The sequence below is a fragment of the Budorcas taxicolor genome, chromosome 1 (assembly GCF_023091745.1).
Source record: "Budorcas taxicolor isolate Tak-1 chromosome 1, Takin1.1, whole genome shotgun sequence".
Classification (NCBI taxonomy): Eukaryota; Metazoa; Chordata; class Mammalia; order Artiodactyla; family Bovidae; genus Budorcas; species Budorcas taxicolor.
Window position 1 is genome coordinate 132003114 of NC_068910.1, and position 19533 is coordinate 132022646.

The 19533-nt window shown below is 46.5% G+C and overlaps 1 protein-coding gene across 1 annotated transcript in view; it reads left to right on the plus strand.

The window, feature by feature from the left end:
• The window catches only part of PDIA5 (protein disulfide isomerase family A member 5), a 93420-nt gene that overhangs the window by 57912 nt on the left and 15975 nt on the right, over positions 1 to 19533 (plus strand). Inside the window, exons 11-13 of the mRNA XM_052642914.1 lie at positions 1499 to 1635; positions 18237 to 18307; positions 18837 to 18997. Of these exons, the coding sequence (XP_052498874.1) occupies positions 1499 to 1635; positions 18237 to 18307; positions 18837 to 18997 (369 nt within the window). The remainder of the gene's footprint in view (positions 1 to 1498; positions 1636 to 18236; positions 18308 to 18836; positions 18998 to 19533) is intronic.

A 19533-nucleotide genomic window follows, 5' to 3' on the forward strand; every position in this document is an offset into this window, starting at 1 on the left:
CAATTCGTATGCCAGTGGGTACTGGGTTCTTCCAGTCTTTGCTATAACAAATCATCTCTAATAAATACCTTGGAATATGTATAATATGACCATGTCCAGGTATATTGAAAAGATAAATTCCCTGAAGTGGAATTGGTGATGCTTTCAGGAATTGGTATCTTGAGTCTGTGTATGGGAGCCTAGGTTTCCTGGTGTTGGGAATGCTGAATGGCTGGTGGTGACTCATTCTAAAGCTTGACTTTGCCATCAGCCCCATCTAATGTCAGATGTACATGGGCTCAGAGTGGTTTGACCCTGTCCCGGCTACTTCCCATTGCTAAGACCACCAGTGGGGCTTAGTCAAGAGCACCAGAGAGGGTTTCTGAAGGTGCTGTCAGACCCAGGCTCTGCCATGGGGTGGGGGTGGCAGGTTCCACCACGTCAGCCACATGAGAGGACAGCCAGCTTCCATTGTTTGGGCCACATTGCTCTTATGACTTGTCAGTCCTGACCGCTGGAAATTTGCACTTTTTCTTTTTTACTGTAGGCTCTCAAAGGCAGGAAGCAATGGTTGTCTTTTCACATTTGTCATCCTAAAGGGTATTTTTTCAAAGTAATGATTAAGGTGGCTCTGGCAAAGGTGTTCATAAAGCATCAGGGAGTTTGTGTCACTGGCAGGCTTACCCTTGGCTTTGACGCAAGAGAGGGCAGCTGTGAGCCTCCCCCACTGTAACAGCTGGTGATGTAAAAGTCAGCACACAATTGTCCCAGGTGGGGCAGGCTCCAGGGAGGTGGGCCACAGCCCGAGGTTTTGCAGCTCATGGTGGGAACAGGGATTTGACCTGACCTCTGAGACTGGCCTTTTCTGCTTGAGCATTCCGCCTCTGGAGAACTAGGGAACTTTGTTCCTGGTCTTGAGGAAGGGTTCCTACGGTAGTGTGTGTTCTCATGGTTAGGGAGCCCCCAGCCTTGTTCCCCTGGGCCCCACTCTTTCTCATTACGACCCTCCTCCCACACTGGTTAGTGAGCACCTCTCAGCCCCCACTCCACCCCCAGTGCTTCTCAAGACACCTGGCCTCTCTCTCTCCTCCTCACCCACCACCCCTCCCCTCTTATTCCCTCTGCTTCTCACCCCTCACCCTGTGGGCAGCACTCAGCACAACAGTTAGCTTTGTCAGAGGTCACTCTTTGTTGCCATAGTTTATATTCTTGCCAGTTGGCTAAAGTTTTAGATGCTAATGAATCCCCCCACCCCACCCTGATCACAGGGAGGAAGGGAGGTTTCCTGACCTGCCTAGAGAGCCACAGCTGGGAGCCACTGTTTGCCAGAGGATATCAGCTGAGCACCTCTGGGCTCTTGAGGGGATGCTGGAGGTGGGCAGGGCCGAGGAGTCCCCCACCCCCTGCTCCCCCCGGGGGGTCGCGGGGAGCCCTGAAGCAGGCTGTGTGAGCCAGTGGGGGTGAGGGCTTCACTGGCCCCGGAGTGTGCTCTGAGCTCTGCCTGTTTTTGGTCTTCCAGTCCGCAGCCGCCACAGCCCCAGGTCCCCGAGACTCCCTGGGCAGATGAGGGCGGCTCCGTTTATCACCTGAGCGATGAAGACTTTGACCAGTTTGTGAAGGAACACTCCTCTGTGCTCGTCATGTTCCACGCCCCATGTGAGTGGAACCTTGCTCCTCCCCGCCACAGCCTCTCTCCCTCAGCTCAGAGTGGACACCTCTCTGAGCCTTTAGCTGTTTACCTAGAGCAGCAGTCATCCCTTAGCTTGCAGGTGGGGACACTGAGGCCCTGAGAGAGCCTGTATCTTGTCCAGTAGTTGAAAGGGCACAGTGAAGCCAGGGCTGGAGCCTCAGTCCCCACAGCACCTAGAACCCCTTCTTTCTGTTTCACCTGGTATCTGTCATGGCCTGCAGTGGCCGTCGTGGATCAAGGGAAGAAAAACGTGAATCCTGTAAAGTGTTTGCAATATTGACTGACAGCCCTGTAGCTCAGGATTTTTCTAGGCCAGTGTCCTTCCCATTCCCATGAAGGATAGAAATGGATTGTAATTCCTTTCTAAGAGGGAGAAGGCTGCTCCTGGAAAGGTGAACAAGGGATGACAATCCCTGGCCAGAGTTCCTGGGAGCAGCTTCTGGGAAAGGCGGGCCCATCCTAATGGGTGATGAAGCTGGGTCCCCAGCACCCTGGGACAGGGTACAGGTGTGGGGTGCTCTTCTCTTATAGCTTCTTGCCAGCTCTTTGGCCCAGTGATGGTGGGTAAGGGATTGTGAAAGAGAAGAAGAAGCAAAAATAACTTCTTCACAGATCAGTGTCATAATTGCCAGTCCACAGAGGCATCTTTAGTGAGAGATTACTTTATTAATTCTCTTAGTCATAGAGATCTTTCTGCTGTTGATTGTGATTTGCTCTGTGGTGACAAAGTGGCTGCCCACAGGGCCATCTCCTTCTGTCTCACCCACAGTGCTGCAAAGCAAATATGATTAACTCCACTTTACAGACCAGTAGACAGTTGTGTGGAGAAATGGCACTCACTGCTCTTTGAGTCCTATACCGCTGAGCCCTGGCCTTGCCACACTCAGCTTCCCTGCAGTATCACAGGGGTTTGGTTAATTAGCAATTGTTCATAAGTAGACCACTCCTGGGGATTTCCCCAAGTCCGTTTTATAAGTGCCAAATTCTGAAGAGAATCCAAAGGAAAATTATTGGCCTTTCTCCTGAAAAATGACCCCCAAAAAACCCTTAAAAAACCCAAATTTCAAAGGGCTTCTGATTAAGGGCAGTGACAGAGAGGGCCCTAGGAGCATGTCACCCCAGCCCTGCCAAGGCTCAGTCCCTGTGGCTGGAGGAACCCTGATGAATGAACATCCGCCAGGTAGCACGGCAGCCCTCTCCCTGCTGAGATACACTCTCCTAGCCAGTCTCAGATTTGCTATTGAAAGCAAGTCTTACGGGAAGTCAGGCTGCATCCAGAGCTGAACTCACCCTGCCCCAGTTCCTGCCCCAGTGGTAGAGGCAGAGCCCGGGCTCACTGTTTTCAGTTCCTTCCTGGGAACTTCACCCTGCGTGTTGGTGCTTCTACTCTGTGCCAGAGAGAGCCCTCTGGCTCCTGGAATATTACAGAGTGGTTTGAACAGTGCCTTATGCATCACAGCATGAAGAGTATGTGTCCCCTTTGATGAATCTTAACAACATGAACCTGATAGATTGGAATTGTTTAATAACTAACTGTTTATTAGTTGTTGTTTAGTCCGTAAGTCATGTCCAACTCTTTGCAACCCCCTGGATTGCAGCCCACCAGGTTTCCTCTATCCATGGAATTTTTCAGGCATGAATACTGGAGTGGGTTGCCATTTCCTCCTCCGGGGCATCTTCCCAACCCGGGGATCGAACCCACATCTCCTGCACTGGCAGGCAGATTCTTTACTGCTGGGCCACTAGGGAAACCCAATTGTTTATTAAGCCCTTTAAAAAAAAAAAAAAAAAAAAAGAACCCTGGTTGCAAACTGGGAAAATTTTTGTCTGTATTCTTTCTTGCACTCTTAGGTTGCAAGGAATTCATTGTAGTAGCAGATGCTGGCAGGGTCTGGGCCCCGGAGCCTGGTTGTCGAGTTCTTTCCTGCCCTCTCCCCTTGCAATGCACCCACCTGGCTCCCTGAACCAGAGTGATCATCACTTCCCCATCTAAGTCATCTGTGGGCATAGAGTAAGGGCTTAATGAATGAGAAAACGAACAAATGAGGTTGTTGAGAGCTAAATTAGAAAATGAGAACTAGAAACCAGATGGCAGCCTTTTGTTTCCCCATTAGTCATTGTGAATGAGTATTATGAATACCAGCCCTGTTGAGGCTGTTCCAGCTTCAGACTTAACAAATGAATAGAGCTGAGATTTCGCTTATTCAGTTCAGTCGCTCAGTCGTGTCCGACTCTTTGCAACCCCATGGACTGCAGCACCTCAGGTCTCCCTGTCCATCACTAATTCCTGGAGTTTATTCAAACCCATGTCCATTGAGTCAGTGATGCCATCCAACCATGTCATCCTCTGTTGTCCCCTTCTTCTTCTGCCTTCAATCTTTCCTGGCATCAGATCTTTTCAAATGAGTCAGCTCTTCACATCAGATGGCCAAAGAATTGGAGTTTCGCTTGTTAGGTGTCTGCAGATCACAGACCCTACATTCTCTAACAAGGTGTTTGCCTGTCCCCTGCGCACGTGCACACGTGTGTGTGTGTGTGTGTGTGTGTGTGTGTTTCTGCTGGACTATCAAAGTGACAGGGCCAGGGCAGAAGCCCGAGGTGAAGCTCCCTGAGGAACTGCCCGTTTAAATTACATCTGATGCGTGTGGCTCCACATTAAATAATCTCTCTACAGAGTTCTCCTTCTCTATCTAGGTGCCTGGGCTTTAGAAGGGATGGAATGCACGTGGTTTTGAGAGGAATCTGAGCCCAGGAGTTTAACAGACAGCAGGGTCCCCTAGCTGCCTAGCTGTGTGTATCTTCTGCTGGAGTGCTCCCGAGAACCCACCCTGATCAGGAGACCACTTCTGTGATATTCGAGGGACCTAGAGAAAAGGACAAATGTCAGGAGGCCAGAGATTGCACTGCTGCCTCAGAGTTCCCAAGCAAATACTAAATAAAACATGAGTTCTGGAAATCACAGTGTTATAGGTGCCAATCCCAGACCATATAGGGAGTGGCTAAGAAACAGACCATTTTGGAGACCTAGGAACACTAGTTGGGATCTATCAACATAGAAGACCATGGATTCTACTCAGGATTGTCATATAAGCTTGGTTTGTTTCTTGGTATAGGATTGCCAGGTTGATGGATTAGTATGTCTTTCTTTTATCAAAGGTGAGTTGCTATTTTCCCAAGTGCAACTGGGAGAACTGGGCAGGGTGGGGCCACCCCGAGGGGAACACCTCCCCTTGGTGCTATGTGACTGTGAGTCTGGCCTGGTTCTGTCTAGAGGGTGCTACTTGTTTTTTAATCAGCAGTTTTGTTGAAATTATAAAAAAAAAAAAAGGCAGACTTTCAAATCTACGAGGGTTAGAATTAGAGTAAGGAAAGCTAGTTAAAATACTGAGCAACTGCATGAAGATTTTAAAAGATCCCCACAGACTGAAATACTGGAAGTCAAATTGTAAAGCTGAATTTATCTTTATGATTTTCTGCTAATTAAAAAGGGAGTGCATATATGCTTTATAAAGGGATAACAGAGGAAAGTACAGAGAAGATTAACCTTGATCCTGGTACAGATTCCCAAGAAGAGCCGTGGTCCCTCTTTGTCGTGTTATTTCTGTACAGAGGAAGTGCTCAATGTTAGTTTCCGTCAGAGTCCCACTTGCCTGGAACCTTCATCAAGTCCCTGTAGAACTGCACTCCTGGGTTCTTGGCAGGAGAGGCGCCTGGGATTATCAAACACCTCCATGGACCCCCTGCTTCTTTACCCTCTTTTCCAGCTTTCCTGCCATGCAATTCCCATCCCAGCCTTTTCCTCCATCTCCCTCCCAGCTGGAGTCCTGGAGAAATCCCACACAGATCTTTCTGCAGCTTCTACTCCCGATGCCTGAGTTGTCGTTGAACAAATAAACTCAGCCTGGCCACAACGAGGGAACAGTCACAACAAGGGGACAGGGGGTACTGAGATTCACAAGCAGGTGTGCCCCCAGAGCTCACTGTCCAGGTCCTGGGCCACCTCCAAGGAACAGTGTGTTGCGAGCAGTGGGTTCCTAGAGGGGTCGTGCCCCATGCCGGGCAAGGACAGAGCCCAGTCCCTTCTGCGGTCCATATGGCCCTTGACACAGGGCTCTGAGTGGTTGGGGGGAGGTCACAGCCCCAGGCCCAGTGCCCTGGTCTGCAGAGCAGTAAATAGTATCTGAAGAGGGCGAGGTAGCAGGACCCCCGCAGCCAGCGCTCCGTGGTGCCTTGTGTTTCTTCCTGCTGCATTCTGAATGAGAAAAGTCACTGCCCGTTGTCACTCATCTCTCTCCAACGTTTGCTTTGCCGCTGTGATGTCTACCAGCTCCCTCTCTGTGTGCCTGCAGGACATGCTGCTGTAATACCCCCCACCCCCCACAGTGACTGTCACTCACATGGGGAGATAGAAGGAACAAAGTGGGGCTCCAAGGAGGGGGCCTGAGGAGCAGCCTGTCTCTCCCATGGGTGTCCTGCGGCCTAAGGAGAAGCTGCTGGGGAATCAGAGCACCCTTGCCGCTCCTTCCCCAGGGCAGTGGCAGCCTGCCCACAGCTCTGCCCCATTTCTTGGCAGCAGGCCGCCGAGGATGAGAGGTTTTCTTTGCCATTACTCCCAATAGCAGGTGTGTGCCAGAGATTGTGGGCCCGGCCTGCCTTCAGGAGCTGGGCTGCCTGTCTGGATTCAGCATCAGACCCCTGTCAGACTCCAGAATTTCTGCTTCTTTCTTCATTTATGTCTACTCCAAGTAATATGTGATCCCTGGGACAGTACAGAGAAATATAAACAAGGAAAAAAACTACGTATAATCCCATTATTCAGAAGCAGCCACTTTGTTCTTTTTTGTCATCATTCTTTCTAGTTGCTTTTTCTTTTTTCTTTTTCCCTTGTTTTCAACTTAAAAAAAAATTAACATACAGTTAAATTGACTTTTTTTCCTAATATATGTAGATTTGTGTAACCATCTTGCTATAAAACTCCTTTGTGCGATCACTCTTATTTTTTAAGGGCACAAATAATTTAAGAACAATGTTAACATTCTTGTTATTGGGGGCACAGAGTTCAAGGGATACATAGAATATAGTGTAAGCAGTGACAGTCCCCTCCCCACCGGGCCCCCCTTCTCAGGGTTGACCAGTGCTGACTGTTGGCTGTCCTTTTTCCTCCTGTGCTTCTCCCTGAACAGCAGGGATTGTTTCTTACCCATTTTCCTGTGATTTGCATTTTTTTCACTTATCAGTATATAGGTCTTGAATATATTTTTGTGTAAATGTAAGATGTTAGCATATAAATCTACCACAATCTTTTAAACTAATAAATAGTATTTTATAATTTACATATGCTATGGACTTTAAACCATCCCATCATAGACATCTATCTCCAGGATTTGTCCAGACAATGCAGTAAACCTTTATCAACAAATGTATTAGGGAACACGTCTAAATGTGGAGATGTGTTAGACTCCGGGAAGGGAGGGTACTAGGCCCTGTGGTAAGTGTGCTTGAGCCCTGATGGATGCCACCTACTTCTCTCCAGGAAGGGCTCACCACACCCGGTGAGCAGTGCGTGACAGAGCCTGCATCCCCGCCAGCCCTGAATACTGTCAGCCATTTACATTCCTGCTAGATGGGGCAAGGGGACAACCTGTCCGCAGCTCCCAGGCCTCCAGGGAAGTGAGCATCCCTTCATGCGGCAATCAGCCTTTCGTATTTCTTCTGTGAACCAACTGTTCATTCCCTTTGCCCGCTGTTCTGTGGGTTGTCTTTTTCTTCTTGACCTAGAGCTCCATACTTAGGGTTATTCATTTTTATCTGTTTTCTGTGTTCCAGATGTTCCCTGTTGGTCTGTTGCTTACTTTTGTCTATGCTGCCTTTTCATTGTACAACAGCATTACATTTTTATAGTCACATACAAGCTAGAATGTTTATTGAGCACTTGGTGTGGATCAAGCATTGCTCTAAGCACTTGCCATATATGAACTCATTTAATCTTCACAACAAGTCCTGTAAAGTGGGTATCATGATTACCTCCATTTTACAGCTTAGGAAAGGGAGGCACCAAAAGGTTGAGAAGTTTGCCAGAGGTCACATTAGCCAAAAAGGTAGGGCCAGGGAAAAACCCAGGTCCTAGGGGCCACAGCCTGCAAGGACCAAGCCCTCTGAGAACCTGCCTTTTCCCTCTTGACCTCTGGGATATCCATCCCCGGGATATAAAAATAGTGTCCTAAGACTTCTGGGTGGTGCTGATGGTAAAGAATCCAGCTGCCAGTGCAGGAGACAAAAGATGCGGGTTCGATCCCTGTGTTGGGAAGATCCCCTGGAGGAGGGCATGGCAACCCACTCCAGTATTCCCTGGAGAATCCCATGGACAGAGGAGCCTGGCAGGCTACAGTCCATAGTGTCTCAAAGATTCAGACAAGACTGAAGCAACTTAGCATGCATCTATTTTGTGATATTTTTTTTTTTCTCATTTTGTTTTTTTAATTCATCTGGATTTTTCATTTGTTTTGCCGGGGGGAGGAAGGGATTTCATTTTAAGTTCTTTTTTCCATGCTTTTTCATTTATATTTTTCTTAACATAAGATAATACTAGATAATGTTATTAAAAATGCTTATTTGTTCATGCTTTTGTGGTCACATAATATTCCATTATATAATAGCACCATAAATTACCTAACCAGCCCCATAATATTGGAGGTTTGAGTTGTTTACTGTATTTCCCCTTATAAATCATGCTGCAGAGGGCAATTTTCATGTATAAATATTTGTCCACATGTCAGATTATTTCCTTAGGATAGAAGCCTGGAAGAAAAAATTTTAGAGCTTGTTATTTACATTTTGTAATAATGTAAAGAAAGGGCAAAAAAACCCCCCATGCTTTCTCTTTAAACGAGAAAGATGAGCCATTCATCAGGATGTGTCTGCCCCAGAGTGTCTGCGTGTCTACAGTTAGCTTTGGTGCAGGTACAGCTGGAAGCCTGGAAAGAGCCCTGAGGTCTCTCTGGGGTGGGCGGGGGGTGGGGGGGTGGTGCGGGGCTGTAACAATGTTAAAGCATTAGTGTTTCTGCTAGCATCTTTAGGAGCCCCACCTCCCTGGCTTGTCCAAGCCAAGGTCCAGGCAAGGCAGCAGGAATGTGGGTAGGAAAATCCAGGTTCCTATCGAGTGCCAGGTACTAGGGAGCTTTCTAGAATAATCTGGTCCCCTGGAAGATTCTGGTTACAAGAGCCAGGAAAGTCTCCATTGCTGGTCTGTAATAAAATCCTAGATGTAACTGAAGTTAATGAAATCCAGAGGAATGTGAAGGCCTAAGGTTGACAGGAGGCCAGCATTCCTACAGCCAGAAAAGAGTGTGGTCGCGGAGCTGTTGGGCAGCCTCTTTGCCAGGTTGTGAAAATCAGTGTAAGTGTACTTACACAGCTGATAAAAACCCAACAAGGAAGTTTGGCAGTAAAACTTAATAGCCCATCAAATCGCAGTCAGGACAGTAAAATGCAGCGGGCCGGAGTTCTCACTGTCCTATCCACATAGCCGTCCTGGAGGCTGGGGTCCAGGCAGTCACCACTCACACCCTCAGCTCCCCAGGGCAGGCGCTGCCAGCGAGGGAGACCTTTGCTCAACCAGACAGCTCTCCTCCCAGGGACCTGGCTGGTTTCCTCAACCCAAACTGTTTACAGAAGGTTATTGCTTAGCCTTTGTATCTTGTTCAGGAAGCAGAGGGAATAGCGGCTAGTAGTGAAAACCAGTAATGCTATCAGGAGAACTCTTGGAAATGAATGGGAAACTTCAGGACAACATCTAGAGAGATTGAAGATTTCCAAAGATGTTTTCCAGACCTAGTAAGGAGCACGGAAGTGTATAAATTTGGGGGGCGGGGGGTGAGGCTGTGCACATTGTAAATGACATAGCTGCTGGTTTTACTAAATAGAGGTTTAGTCAACCTAGTAACTGGTGTGGCTTTTGCCCCCAAAAGAAAGCGGATGCTCTCCTGACCATCCCCTCCTCAGCCAGGCATGAATGATTCAGTTCAACCTTGTATGCACTGCTCTAAACCTGAACAACACAGCCATTCATTCACAAAGTGTGTGTGGGATGCCATCTTCAGTACCAGAGATGTGGTGGGGAGTGAGACTAAGTGAGATCAGTCTGTACAGAGCTTCATCCCAGTTGGGGGATTGGAGGATTCAAGTAAGCAGATTACTCCAGCTATTTGGAGAACAGTCGAGAAAATAAACAGGCTGTTGGAAGTGAATGTGATGGGTTGAGGCTCCCTGGGGTTAAGTGGTCAGGGAATTTCTCTGTAGAAGTGAAATGTGAGCTAAAGCCTGCATGATGTGAAGCGGTCAGCCATACGAAGACCTGGGGGAAGATCGTGTTCCAGGCAATAGCTCGTTAAGAGCTGTGAGGGTAGAAATGAGCTTGCTGAGATAGGAAAACAGAAAGAGGTCACATGGTTGCAGTGTAGAGGACAGAGGGACACTCCCTGAGTTGAGGTTGGAGGCAGGAAGGTCTGATTATGTGGAGTTTGTGGCTGTGGGAGGGAGTTTGGATTTCAATCTACTTGTGATGGAAGCCATTGGAAAGTTTTGACCAAGGGAATTTGATAAGATTTATGATTTGAAAAGATGCCCTGGTCACCCCCTAAATATCAGGAGACAGCAATCTAACGGTCACAGGGCATTGCAAAATGAACTACCACAGGAGTATATGAATAAGCCGTCTTTTAAGAGTAGAAGAGAAATAGGTGGTCTAGTGGAGCTGGAGTGAACTGGAGGGTCAAAGGCTGGGCCAGAGCTGGGGTGGACTCTTGGTCTGCAGAGGCCTTGTCCATCAGGGCTGAGGCTCTGATGGAGTGAGCTGGGGGCTGTGGACAGAACTTCGGGAAAAAGACTGGCTTGCGTGGTCGCAGTGTGCTCCAGCCAGAAGCCTTCTAATCCTACTTTGTAATCCCATCTTGTTTGTCTGTGGCCCCGGGAACCCACCCCCAGTTTATCGCTTCATCTCCCAGAGCTGTCATTTCTGATGATAGGATCTCTATCCTGTGTCTCGTGAGGCTGCGGAGACAGTGTGTGGAGGGCCAGTGCAGACAGAGTGAGCCCTTTTATTACTTGGTAGAGTCCTACAGACGGGGCTGGAGGTTCAGGAGAGCCGTGTGTGCACGCCACAGAGTCTGTCACCTCCGCGTGTCCTCCAGCCACCACCCCCCGCCTCCCCCCCATGTCTAGAGCAGGCCTCACGGGTCGATCACAGCTCCTCTTCCCTGTGAGCTAGTTTTCCATCTCAGGAGTCCACCTCCAGCCTGCCGCTGATAGAGGCTGGCAGGCGATGTGGAGTCCGTGTGCTTCCCCAGGGAGCAGTAGCATCAAAGGACTGAGTCTGTCAAAAGTATGAGGGTGAACTCGCTGATCTTCAGGGGTCCTGCCTCATTGACTGGTACATTTTGGAAAGAAAAAATGGTTTTCTGGGAGTGACTTTGTCTTTTTTGTCTTCTCTGCTCTCACTCTCACATAGTTCCACTGCCCACCTTGAGCATGGGCCCTGCTAGCACTTGCCTGACATCACATTCTTATCCTGGTGGAGGAGGGGGTGGTCAGGGGAGCATCCCCTTCCTGCCCCTCCTGCCTGCCGTGGAGGCCTCTTGGAGCCGGAAGCCCCAGTCTCCTGAGGCTTGCCCAGGCCTCGTTCCTTCTGCTTTTCTGGGTAAAGGCAGAGAGAATTCTTGGGTGTCAGACCCCACAGCAGGGGGAGAGCCTGTGAGCTTCTTTTTCTCGATGTCTCTTCATGCAAGGTGAGCCCCCTCCACCCCAGGGGAAGTCAGCTTGGGAGTTGCAGGTAGTGGTGGGGAGGGGGTGGTCACCTCGGGGCAGGGTGCAGGGAATTCTCAGCCTGGAGGCAGGCCTGTGGATTTCTCTAAGAGTTGTAGACCCTCCTGACTGTAAACCCCAGAGAGAGATTTATTCCTTTTATTTTAGTCAGATCAAAAAAAATTTTTTTTTAAGTCAATATAATTCATGTTAAGTCAGTAGAATCCTCCTTAGAATATCTGATTTACACTAGACATGGGGATCCACATGGAAGGGAACCTCAGTCTAACACCTATGTAGACAGCTCCTTTGTTCTACCCCTACCACTACGGGAAAATGACTGCCTCAGAGTCAGCCCTTCCCTGTCTTGGCCTCTTGTAAGACCAGGGGTCTGTGAACCAGTCAGGACATTCAGAGCCCTCTGAAGTTATTCATAAATATAGACTATATGTGCATCAATATGGGAGAGGTGAAAGAGAAGTTTTCATTAAATTCTCAAGAATGTTAGTGACCCCAAAAAGCCCAGAGTCCACCCAGACCAGAGGAGGATGCTCTCTGTTTGGCTGTTGGCGGCTGCTGCCTGCAGGGAGAGGCCCATGGGGGGAGTCCCAAGCTGGACTGTGGGCTGCATGCTTTAAACAGAAATAATGCTGTGCTCTACATGCTTCAGGAACATCCTGTTAAATGGGCTTTTGTGGTCCTTCTTGAGGCTCTACATAGAATCTGTGTAGAAGATTGTTTCTGTGGGGAAATCACATTTTCAGTTCCAAACAAAGTTTACCAAAACAAAACAAAACATACTTTTGTTGCTCAATTGTTTATAAAGTACACATGGGTTCTGATCATACTAAATGTTCAGCTCTGGAGAATAATGTTCTTATATTTTAATATTGTGATGACTTTGATACCTCTATGGTTCACTGGGGTCCCAAGTGGACTCTAGTCAGACCATGAACCCACAGGTGTCCCTCTTCCTCGGGCTCGTTTGAGAAGCACCAACATGTTAGTGCAGCTGAGAATTGTGGCCACTCCCCGGGCTGGATCCCATCAGTGAATTTCGTCCATCGAGTCATCTCATGGCTTCCCCAGAGCGCACTCTCCAGAGGAGGGTTTGACAACACTGGCCAGCATTTTCTGTTATATGTGTGTGTATGTATTTGTATTTGGGGGGTTGCAGCTAGGGTAGACACTGTGGGGCCCCTGTATTTTCTGTTACATGTGTGTGTGTGTGCATTTGTATTTGGGGGGTTGCAGCTAGGGTAGACACTGTAGGGCCCCTGTATTTTCTGTTATATATATATATATGTGTGTGTGTGTATTTGTATTTGGGGGGTTGCAGCTAGGGTAGACACTGTAGGGCCCCTGTATTTTCTGTTATATATATATATGTGTGTGTGTGTATTTGTATTTGGGGGGTTGCAGCTAGGGTAGACACTGTAGGGCCCCTGTACTTTCTGTTATATATATGTGTGTGTGTGTGTATTTGTATTTGGGGAGTTGCAGTTAGGGTAGACACTGTGGGGCCGCTGTATTTTCTGTTATGTGTGTGTGTGTGTGTGTGTATTTGTATTTGGGGGGTTGCAGCTAGGGTAGACACTGTAGGGCCCCTGTATTTTCTGTTACATGTGTGTGTGTGTGCATTTGTATTGGGGGGGTTGCAGCTAGGGTAGACACTGTAGGGCCCCTGTATTTTCTGTTATATATATATATGTGTGTGTGTGTGTGTGTGTGTGTGTGTGTGTGTGTGTGTGTGCATTTGTATTTGGGGAGTTGCAGCTAGGGTAGACACTGTAGGGCCCCTGCATTTTCTGATATATATATGTGTGTGTGTATTTGTATTTGGGGGGTTGCAGCTAGGGTAGACACTGTGGGGCCCCTGTATTTTCTGTTATATATGTGTGTGTGTGCATTTGTATTTGGGGGGTTGCAGCTAGGGTAGACACTGTGGGGCCCCTGTATTTTCTGTTATATATATATGCGTGTGTATTTGTATTTGGGGGGTTGCAGCTAGGGTAGACACTGGGGCCCCCGTATTTTCCATTATATATATGTGTGTGTGTGTGTGTGCATTTGTATTTGGGGAGTTGCAGCTAGGGTAGACACTGTAGGGCCCCTGCATTTTCTGCTATATATATGTGTGTGTGTGTATTTGTATTTGGGGGGTTGCAGCTAGGGTAGACACTGTGGGGCCCCTGTATTTTCCATTATATATATATGTGTGTGTGTGCATTTGTATTTGGGGAGTTGCAGCTAGGGTAGACACTGTGGGGCCTCCGTCACTGGGAGGAACAAAGTGTGCATAGACTGAGGAAGCTGAAACAGAAATCGAACCTGTGTCTCAAGGTCACGTGGAGCTGAGCTCTGCAGGAATGACCTTGAAGGAAAGAGGAACTTTTGTCCTAGCCAGAGTGCTCAGATGGAGGCAGGAAAGAAAGCTGTGTACGTGGCCCAGTGGCTTCTGGGGAGGAGGGGTGGGTGTGAGAGGGCTCCTCTGACAATACTGGTGTGTGTCTTCTTCCTTTCTTTTTTTGTCCCAGTTCTTTCTCTCTGTTTAAATTAAAGTGTAGTTGATTTACAGTGTTATATTAGTTTCAGGTATGCAACATAGTGATTCAACGTTTTTATAGACTGTACTCCATTTAAAGCTTTTACAAAGCAATAGCCATACTTCCTGTGCTCTGTCCTGTTGCTTATTTTATACATGGTAGTTTGTAACTTTGCATCCCATAGCCTTATCTTGCCCCTTTTCCCTTTCCTCTCCCCACTGGTAACCTCTGGTTTGTGCCATCTGTGCGTCTGCTTCTGTTCTGTTATAAACATTTGCTTCTTTTATTGTTCAGATTCCGCATATAACTGATTAACATAGAGTATTTGTCTTTCTCTGTCTGACTTCACTAAGCATAGTACCCTCTATGTCTATACACATTGTTACAAATGGCAGAATTTTATTACTTTTATGGTGGGATAATAGACCGTTGTATACATGTACTGCCTCTTCTTTATCCGTTTATCTGTTCAAGGACACTTCAGTTCAGTTCAATCGCTCAGTCGTGTCTGACTCTTTGCGACCCCATGAATCGCAGCACGCTAGGCCTCCCTGTCCATCACCAACTCCCAGAGTTCACTCAAACTCACGTCCATCGAGTCAGTGATGCCATCCAGCCATCTCATCCTCTGTCGTCCCCTTCTCCTCCTGCCCCCAATCCCTCCCAGCATCAGAGTCTTTTCCAATGAGTCAACTCTTCGCATGAGGTGGCCAAGTTGCCTCCATATCCTGGCAGTTGTAAATAACGCTGCTATGGGCATTGGGGTGCATATATCCTTTCAAATTAGTGGGGGTTTTTTGTTTTTCTTTCAAAATATATACCCAGAAGTGGACTTTCTGGGCCATTTGACGGTTCTATTTTTAGTTTTTTTGAGGAACCTCCATACTGTTTTCCATAGTGAATGCACCAATTTATATTCTCAATGGTGTCCCAAGGTTCCCTTTTCTCTACTTCTTGCCAACTTTCATTGTTGACGAGAGCCATTCTGAAAGCTGTGAGGTGGTATCTCATTGTGGTTTTGATTTGCATTTCTCTAATGATTAGCAATGTCTTTGGGAAAATGTCTGTTCAAGTCTTTTGCCCATTTTTAACAGATTGTTTTTGATTTTGAGTGATATGAGCTGTTTATGTTTTGTATATTTACCCCTTATCAGTCATATCATTTATAAATATTTTCTTCCATTCAGTAGGTTGTCTTTTGTCAGTGGTTTACTTTGCTACACAAAGCTTTTATGTTTAATTAGGTCCCGTTTGATTATTTTTGCTTTTGTTTCTTTTGCCTTAAGAGACAAATCCAAACAAATTTTACTACAATTTGTCAGTGTTCCATTTGTATTCTAGAAGTTTTATATTTAGGTCTTGACTCTGGGTTTTTTTTTCATATATGGTGTAATAAAATGTTTTAACTTCATTCTTTAACATTCAGCTGTTCAGTTTTCCCTGTACCGCTTATTGAAGAGACTGTCATTTTTTCTTTGTATAAACTTGCCTCCTTTGTCATAGATGAGATTAAGTGACCCTAAGTGGGTTTGTTTCTGGGATCTCTGTTCGGCTCCACTGATCTCGGTTTTTGTCTCACTACCATGGTGTTCTGACTGAGTTTTGTAGCATTGTCTGAAGTCAGGGAATGTGATATCTCCAGCTGCTTTGTTCTTTTTTCTCGAGATGACCTTGGCAATTCAGGGTCTCTTGTGGCTCCATATAAATTTTAGGGTTATTTATTCTAACTCTGTGAAAAATGTCATAGGCATTTTGATAGGGATTATATTAAACTGTAGACTGCTTTGGGTAGTATGGACATTATAATAATGAAGTAATTAATTCTTCTAATCCACAAACCCAGGTCATCTTTCCACCTCTGTGTACCACCTTCAATTTGTCATCACTGTTTTATAGTTTCAGAATATAGGTCTTTCATCTCCTTAAGATTATTCCTAGATACTTTGTTCTTTTCAGTACAGTTTTTAAACAGGATTGTTTTCTTGCTTTTTCTTTCTGATAGTTTGTTATTCGTATAAAGACAACGACATATTTCTGTGTATTAAGTTTATATCTACAACTTTACTGAACTCATTTATTAGTTCTAACAGGTTTTTGGTAGAGACATTAGGGTTTTCTAAATGTAGTTTCATGTCATATGTAAATAGTGATGATTTTATTTCCTTTCCAGTTTGAATGCTTTTTATTTCTTTTACTGTGTGATTGCTATGGCTAGGACTGTGTTGAATAAAAGTGGTGCGAGACATCTTTGTCTTGTTCCTGGTTTTAGAGGAAAGGCTTTCAGCATTTCACCACTGAGTATGATGTTAGCCGTGAGTTTGTCATGAATGGTGTTTATTTTGTTGAGCTGTGTTGCCTCTGTGCCAGCTTTGATGAGAGTTTTTATCAAGAATGTACACTGAATTTTGTCAAAAGCTTTTTCTGCATCTATTGACATGATCTCTTTGTTAATATGTTGTATCACATTGATTTATTTGCAGATATTAAACCATCCTTTCATCCCTGTAATAATCCCACTTGATCATGCTGTATCATTCTTTATGTATGTTGTTGAATTTGGTTTGCTAATATTTTGTGGAGAGTATATTGCATCCATATTCATCAGAAAATCAGTTTGTAGTTTGTTTGTAGTGCTTTTACCTGGTCCCAGTATCAGGGTGATGGTGGCTTTGTAGAATGAATTTGGGAGTGTTCCATTCTCTTCCATTTTGAGGAGCTAGTTTGAGAATAGATATTAGCTCTTCTCTACATGTTTGGTAGAATTACCCTGTGGAGCCGTCTGGTCCTGGACTTCTGTTTGCTGAAAGCTTTTTTTTGTTTGTTTGTTTTATAAATTCAGCTTCACTAGTAGTGATCAATGTGTTCAGATTGCCTATTTCTTCCTGATTCAGTCTCCAAAGATTATGTTTGTAGAAATTTGTTCATTTTTTTTCTAGGTTTTGGTGTATAACCATAGTAGATTTTTTCATATCTCTGATAATTGGTTGTTATTTCTCTTTCATTTATTTGAGTCCTCTTTTTTTTCTTAGTGAGCCTGGCTAAGGTTTATTAATTTTGTTTATCTTTTTAAAAAAGCCAACTCTTGGTTTCATTGATCTTTTGTATTGTTTTCTTGGTCTTTGTCTTATTTATTTCCTCTCTGATCTTTGTTATTTCCTTCATTCAACTGACCTTTAAGTTTGCTTGTTCTTCTTTTTCTAATTCCTTTAGATGATAGATTAGGTTGTTTATTTGAGATGTTTCTTGAAGTTCCCCTTTATCATTATAAACTTATGTCTTAGAACTGCTTTTCTGCATCTCAAGCAGTAGCACATACCACAAGAAGGCCAGGTCACATCCCTGTATCCAATTAGCCTTGTCTGTGTGTACCCACCCCAGCCAGCTTTCCCTTGAAAGTGGTCTCCAGCCTGAACCAGTCTGGTCCTACTGGCCTCGTAGCCCCTTTTGCCGAGATGCTAGAAAATTCTCTTTCTGCCAAAATGAAAGCAATTTAAAAGTGTCCTGTTATCAACTACAGAAAGTAGTTGATGCTTCATTTTAATGTATCAAATGTTATTATTTGTAACATTATTGCATTCAAGTGGTTGTAAGGAGAAGAGGGCAAAGCAAAGCAATCTATCCCAAGAAAAATGGTTTGTTTGGAAATGACAAGTGCTTGTCAGATTATACCACCTCCCTTGTGGGGACAGTCAGAACTTGATTTTTTCCCCATTCTCTTGCTTTTGTGAATTCTTATTCTCAGTTCAGGGCCCAGCTCACTTCTGCCTGCGTGGTGCTAGGAAGCACACGCTGCTGGTGGCTGTGGCCTCCAGCTAGACTGCTTGGGCTTTCAGCCCAGCTCTGTGACCTGTGGCTGTGTATGTAACCTTGAGCAGTCATCCACCCTCTCAGTGCCTCAGTTTTCTCATCTGTAAAATGGAGATAACGTAGTTCAGACCTTGTAGGGCTGTCATACAGATAGTCACCTAGAGCAGTGCCTGGCACATGGGACCTATATACATATCACCAGTATTGTTGATGTAGTTGATTCATTTCTGCCTCTGTGCCCCTCCCACCCCCAATGGATCAGGTGAAAGCTTTCTTTTCTCTGAGCTGGTACTGTTATTCTTTTCTCCTGGGTACCCCTGATATTTAGTACTAGGGCCCAGCCGTTTTCCGGAGGCAGGGGACATCCTTGGAGCCTCCATGCCATGGGGATGGTTTCTCTTGATTTCTTCCCACAGGGTGTGGACACTGTAAGAAAATGAAGCCAGAGTTTGAGAATGCAGCAGAAGTCCTCCACGGAGAAGGAGATGTAAGCTTTCTTTCCTTAACCTCCCCCGTTGCTCTCTACTAAATTCGTATCATTCAGTAATACGAACCGTTAGGACAGCTTTCCCCTGCAAGCTCTGTAGCAGCTCGCCAGCTCCATAGAGCCCTGCAGGACGTCTCTGTCCCCGAGTAGATGTGTCTTAGTCAAGCAGGTGGGGCTCCTACCAGGGGTGGAGCATGCTCAGACTATGGGGTCTGGTTCAGAGGAATATACTAGAGGTACCCATCCAGGTGGCCTCTGCCAAGGCCCTGGGCTCTGGGATGAAGCCCCATGGCTCTTTTTCTGTGGGACCTTGCCTACTGGGAACAGCCGCAGTCTACTCCACCTGGTTGATGGGGGTGATAAAAAGGCTTCATCTCAGGCCGCAGATGAGACGGGTGGACATGTGTGGAGTTCCCGCCCCGTGAGGTTCTGACAGGCCCGGGGTGGGCTGGGGCCGGCGTCCGGGCTCCTCTTCTGCCAGCACCGCGTCTGAGGGTGTCACGCATGGTTGGCCTCTCCCCTGTCCCAGAGCTCTGGTGTCCTTGCAGCTGTCGATGCCACCGTCAACAAGGCCCTGGCAGAACGATTCCACATCTCCGAGTTTCCTACGCTCAAATATTTTAAGAATGGAGAGAAGCATGCCGTGCCTGCGCTCAGAACAAAGAAGAGCTTCATTGAGTGGATGCGAAAGTGAGTCTGATGGTCTCGATAGCACATGCTGGTCCCTGGCTGGCAGTCACTGGACAGGGCCTTGAGGAGATGAAGTAAACTTAGGAGCCGCTGACCTTGGCTCAGGGCCTGGGAGCCAAGACAGACAGGGCTTCCCAATCCTTAGGGCACCTTGGGTGTGCTGACCCCATGTCTGCATCCAGCAGGTCACAGTAACCTTTCTAGGTGTGGTGGCATCAGCTGCAGGAAGCCATGTGTTTCTCTGTTAGGACAGCCTTCCCCAGTGTGCTAGCCCCAGGTTTCATCATATACACTTTATTGCATTCCTTGTGAGTGGACAAAGGAAACGCAGCTCTTCACATCCAGAGCTGGACTCCAGGGGCCCAATTCTGGGCCTTCAGTAGTGTCCATGGGGTGGCCCGTGGTGGTTTTGGGTTGAAAAGAAAGGGTTGAAGAGCTCCCTCTGTCTGGGTATTAGTTTGTGAGGGCTGCCACTGCCAGGACCACAGGCTGGGTGGCTTACTGGCAGGAGTTAATTTTTTTCTTTTTTTTTTTTT